Source organism: Sinocyclocheilus rhinocerous, unplaced genomic scaffold (assembly GCF_001515625.1).
Source record: "Sinocyclocheilus rhinocerous isolate Xijiao unplaced genomic scaffold, SAMN03320098_v1.1 scaffold964, whole genome shotgun sequence".
Classification (NCBI taxonomy): Eukaryota; Metazoa; Chordata; class Actinopteri; order Cypriniformes; family Cyprinidae; genus Sinocyclocheilus; species Sinocyclocheilus rhinocerous.
In genome coordinates, this window is record NW_015655397.1 from 159,019 (window position 1) to 164,374 (window position 5,356).

The 5,356-nt window shown below is 35.3% G+C and overlaps 1 protein-coding gene across 1 annotated transcript in view; it reads left to right on the top strand.

The window, feature by feature from the left end:
* The first annotated feature begins 1,893 nt into the window (after positions 1-1,893).
* The window catches only part of slc47a1 (solute carrier family 47 member 1), a 14,174-nt gene continuing 10,711 nt past the window's right edge, over positions 1,894-5,356 (top strand). The window contains exons 1-3 of the mRNA XM_016524991.1: positions 1,894-2,263; positions 2,924-3,025; positions 3,804-3,872. Coding sequence (XP_016380477.1) covers positions 2,093-2,263; positions 2,924-3,025; positions 3,804-3,872 — 342 coding nt within the window. The 5' untranslated portion in view covers positions 1,894-2,092. The remainder of the gene's footprint in view (positions 2,264-2,923; positions 3,026-3,803; positions 3,873-5,356) is intronic.

Genomic DNA, 5,356 nt, shown 5'->3' on the forward strand with positions numbered 1-5,356 from the left:
ACACACACACACGCACGCACGCACGCACTCACACACACACACACACACACGCACAAATAATACTAAGATCAAGTTCACTTGATTACACACAATACAAGTCTATATTAATTATACAAGTTCAGATGAAAAAAGAGCACTTAAGCTCTTACAAGATTGTGTTAAACCAAGTTATTCATCATGATTTGAGAATGATAAAAAGAGCATCTTCAAAGGAGGCAGGAACATGTGACCCTCTGTACAGAGTCACATGATCAGTGTCAATAATTTGCTTGTTTGATTAGTGACCTAGAAATAGTACAGAATCTTTAATAATTCCTTTTCTCTTTAAGTCAACGTGTGTTTGTTTGTGCTTTAAACTCTTCAAGTCAGTTTTAAATTTAACTTTCTGATTGTCACACTTTCAGTATATTTCCCACTGTATGTATTGATCTTTTTTTGTGTGTGATTTTTTTGATTATGGCTGAAACAGAACAGAAACCTCATAACCAATAGTAATAATTCTTTAAGAGTAATTGCTGTCATGAACCTTTGTCTTTTTGTCATAACATATAAAACTGTATTTATGTTTGAACAGCGGCAATATGCACTGTAGAATACCGTTAATGAAACAACCTCAAAGGTTGATGAATGAGCATTCAGAGGAAAGAATTTGAGAACTTGTCAAAAGAGACATTATTACACATCCATAACCACATAGTTGACTGTCTTTGCTTAAAAATGTGAGTGTATTCATGTCAGTTCATACTATACACAATGTACTGTATGTATGCATTTGTGCATACTGTATGTGGCATGCATGTGTAAGAGAAGATAAACTGTTTTATTGCATGTTAGTGACTTTCATTCCGTCTATTCCCCTCCCATTCCGCCTTTCAGTCTTCAGCATTTCTTACGGCATATCAGATAAGACATGGATAACTTGCACAGGAAAGGCTAAAGGTTGTTTTAATTTGCTACCCATAGAGATGTACACACATACTGTACATTACATGACTTAAAACTCACAAATAAAGACTTTTTGAACATTTTGTACGTTAGATCCTAACATGCAGAATATTAAATATTTCTTTACATACAATAATTTAACATTTCTTTTTTTCTTTTTCAAAAATTCTTAAAGCAGTTTTATTATTAATATTATATCTTATTACATTATGAATCTTTGTTCAGCAACAAAAATTTAGTTGTAATCATATTTGAACACACTTTTTTGACTAGTTACAAAAAGTCTAGTTTATTGAATAAACAGCTCAGGTTGTGCAAGACTTAGGTTGACAGAGGTTAAGCATTACTGTTTAACCGAATGGGCAAGTTAATGACCAAAGGTTGTGTTTGATATGCCAACCATGACTCCTCGTGCTGGAGATCCATGGCAAGCTACCAAGAGGTAATGTGCCAGTATATTACAAATAGTGATATTTAGGTGATCTGAATGATTTAGGTCAGTTTGCCAAACATTAAAACACATTTTTCTCTTTGCACAAGAGCTAAACAAACACTTTCTAACAAATATTATCCTTGTGGGATTCAAACCTAAACAGTCTAGACGTGGTTTAGCAAGTAAAATAAGTAAAATAAAATAAAATACTTTACTTAACTCCAAGTTTACAAGTTAAAGGCCTCTTTAGGGATCATCTGTCCCAAAGTAAAGCTTTTCCTGCTCATTATGCTACATTAAGAAACCTGACAACTTAGAAAGCAATGCTCTAGCATGGGTTCCTCAAAGGAACAACAATCTGTTATTTACACAGGCATTCCTGATAAGATTACCGCTGCGTTTAAGAAGTATGAAAGGCTAACCCGCCCCTTACAGCCCCCCTCAGAGCTGCTGTACTCCATACAGGGAATTATAAAGAGCTTGCTTGTGACCTGCCTCTCTTGGGCTCCCTCAGTGACTGAAGGCAGCAGGTTATTTAATCAGTGTCTCAGCACTATTTGATTTGATTGTTTCTGCCTCCATGGACTGATAACAACATTTTTGGAAAAATCACTGCTGGAGAGAAGCGGTCTCATTCCTATATCGCTTCTATTATTTTCTCTGTCTCACTCTCTCTTCATCCTTTTCTCTTATTTTCTTGCACTCAACGGCTGAATGGATAAAGCTGGGATGCCTGAGGCTTGCGGTCCCCTGGCAAGCCATGAACAAATCACCGAGGCAACAGCACCTAGTTCTAAACTCTTCCGCTGCAACTGTGTGCGTCGCTGGGTTCCCCTGGCCTACAGAGAGGAGCTCTACCACGTTCTGCGCCTGTCCGGGCCCCTGGTGAGTCCTCTTTTTGTTCCATGTCTCTCTCATGTATCCACAAATGCTGCAACTCACTTGAAACTTTAAATACAAAAGCTGTTCCAGCTGAGACTGGTTCTGGGGTGATGGTTGGTTTTTCACCTATGCCTGTAACTTAAGTTAGTGTTGGAGTTAGTATAATTATTTTATAATTGATGAGGATGTAAATGATGGCTCCTGTTTTATAGTTGTGAAGAGTGCTTGTCTGACTGTCAAACTGAATTCCTGTGGTCTGTCCCTCACTTTCGGTTATTAATTCTAGATAAAGAATTTTTGTAATCCTTCTATTTCATCCTAGTTAGGTGTCTGTGTACTCAAACAAACAAACAAACAAATAAATAAATAAATTAACCAATAAAAAAATACCCACATATAAAACATATACCCACACATGTACAATACATAGATTGATTTTTTTGTATTTATTTTAAAAGTGGAATTGTTTTTCCATATATATGAAATTTATTTTTTGTATTTATTTCATACTAAAACTAATATTGGTTTTGTTGAGCATAATCTGGAGTTCAAATAGTCTACTGTAGGATTCTTACATGATGCAGATCTGTGAACGTGTCTGTTTTTTTTTTTTTTTTGTATGCTCATGTTCCCTGTTGATATCTGCATTTTCATCTTCCACAGCTCATCTCCAGGATCCTAAACTTCCTACTGCCATTCGTCATCACGATATTCTGCGGTCACCTAGGAAATGCTGAATTGGCTGGATATGCCTTGGCCTCTGCGGTAATTCATCCACCATCTAATGGAGCTGTCAGAAAAAAAATGTGCAAAAACTGTACCTTGAGAGGTACAAAAGATTGCCAATGGGGCAGTACTTTCAAATAATAGAATAGAATAACATAATAGATTTTTAGGCCCCACTTTATATTAAGTGGCCTTAACTACTATGTACTTACATCAAAAATTAAGTACAATGTACTTATTGTGTTCATGTTGTATTGCAAAACACTTTTGCTGCTATTGAGGTGGGATATGGGTAAGGTTAGGGACAGGTTTGTTGGTATGGGTAGGTTTAAGGGTGGGTTAATTGTCATTGTTAAAAGGAACAATGAAAATGCACACTTTTGTACCTTATCTACCCTGAAGGATTGTATATTAGTACCATAATTGTCCTGAAATTCAGTAAATTCAGTACAGAATTGAAGGTAATGCCCCAGTGACAGTGACAAGTACAGTTTTTCTATCAGTTTACTTACATTTTAATTTTATTTTATGACATTACTTTCATTTGTTACATCTCTCTGATAATAAAATATATGATTATATTAAAAATGTTAAAATCCTTCTGACGCTAATGACCCTCATACATTTCACTGAAAAATCTAAAGCCTCAGTATCTTGTCATATCTGTTTTTTGGACACCAATTTCCTATTTCAAGGAGTGCTTTGGAAGTTGATCCAGTCGAAAATCCAATATCTGTATCTCCAAGAAGGAAGCAGTGAGAGATAAGGAGACAGTGTTTGGTAATTGCACTGCTAAATCATCATTTGTCTCCCTCAGACTATTAATGTGACCACAACAGCCACAGGATGCGGTCTGGCCCTCGCATGTGACACACTTGTCTCTCAGGTAGTCTTAACTGATGATGACTTAAACATGGTTAAAGTAATGATATGTATTGCCCTGCCAGCAGACATGCTCAGTAACCCATTGTTTGTATAATACCCTCAAAACCCAGTTTTTAGGTGGTTGTATTTCTGACATTGGCAGGTTGTGCAGTGAGAGATCAAACAATTTACTTATTTATTATTATTTTTGAGCATTTATTAATATCTCCCACTATTAAAATCTCAACCAACATGCAAAATATCTTAGCCAACATGTAACTTAATACTACTGTGGTACTGTGGCAGTACCATGGGTGTGTTGTGGTATCTGATGTAATATCATTAATTACATACCATTGTTTAACAATTATCATGACCCTATTTCCCATATACAGTACAATGGAGTACCATAGTTTACTACTTTTTAAGTAAAAAACAAAGAATAACATTATATTCCTTTCTGTAGACCATATTTTGAATATTAAATGTTTTATTTTAAATGGTATTAAAAATTAACAATATTAAAAGAATAGTTTACCGAAAAATGTAAATCTGCTAAAAAATGTATTAACCCTCAGGCCAGGAGAGAAAAATGCACAGATCAAGCACTGTTTACAAGTGAAAACAGTATAAAACAATTCTAAACAAATTTGTAGGTGGATTTTGATGTAACAAAACAGCAGGGATGGACTTTCTCACTGGGGGAAGCATTATTATGAATCATGTACACATATTTTGACCAGACGTGATAGTTTTAAGTTAAAATGCCTTAATGACTGGAATTGTAAATTCACAAGACGATCGTCTGGACTTGTGTTTTATCAATTGTTTGAACTGTCATTCTGACGGCACCCACTGACTGCCGATTATTCATTTATGAGGAAATGATGTAATGCTAAATTTTTTCAAATCTGTTTTGATGAAAAAACAAACTCATCTACTTCTTGGATGACCTGAGGTAAAGTTTCAGCAAATTTTCATTTTTTGGGTGAACCAACCATAATTGTGTACATCTACAGTTTTTTGGCATTAAGTTAAAACCCTCATCCGTCCCTCGAGTCATTTTGACCCAAAACGTTTTTTCAAAAAAATTCTAAAAATCGTGTGTTGATCGTACCGGTCCAAGATGTCTTTACTTTTGTCACACTTGCACTGGCAATACACATTTTTTTTTTGAGTGGATTCGAGGAGTTTAAATGGGAGCAATAAAAAAAGTAACAAAAGTGTCCCTCGCGGTCATTTTGACCCACGTAGGAATGAATGGAATTTACGAGAAAACTGCATTTTTCATTACATTTGATTTTTTTATATATATATACAAAATCGGAGACAATCCAGTAAAGATTTATACCCAAACGAAGGGCTGAGACTACAGAATATCCCCAATGCAGAAAAAAACTCATATACACACACACACATGCACAAACACACACATGGTACACACACTCTCATAGAACACATTGTAATATTTTTCATGTTTCTGCTGGGATATGACTGTCATTTTTC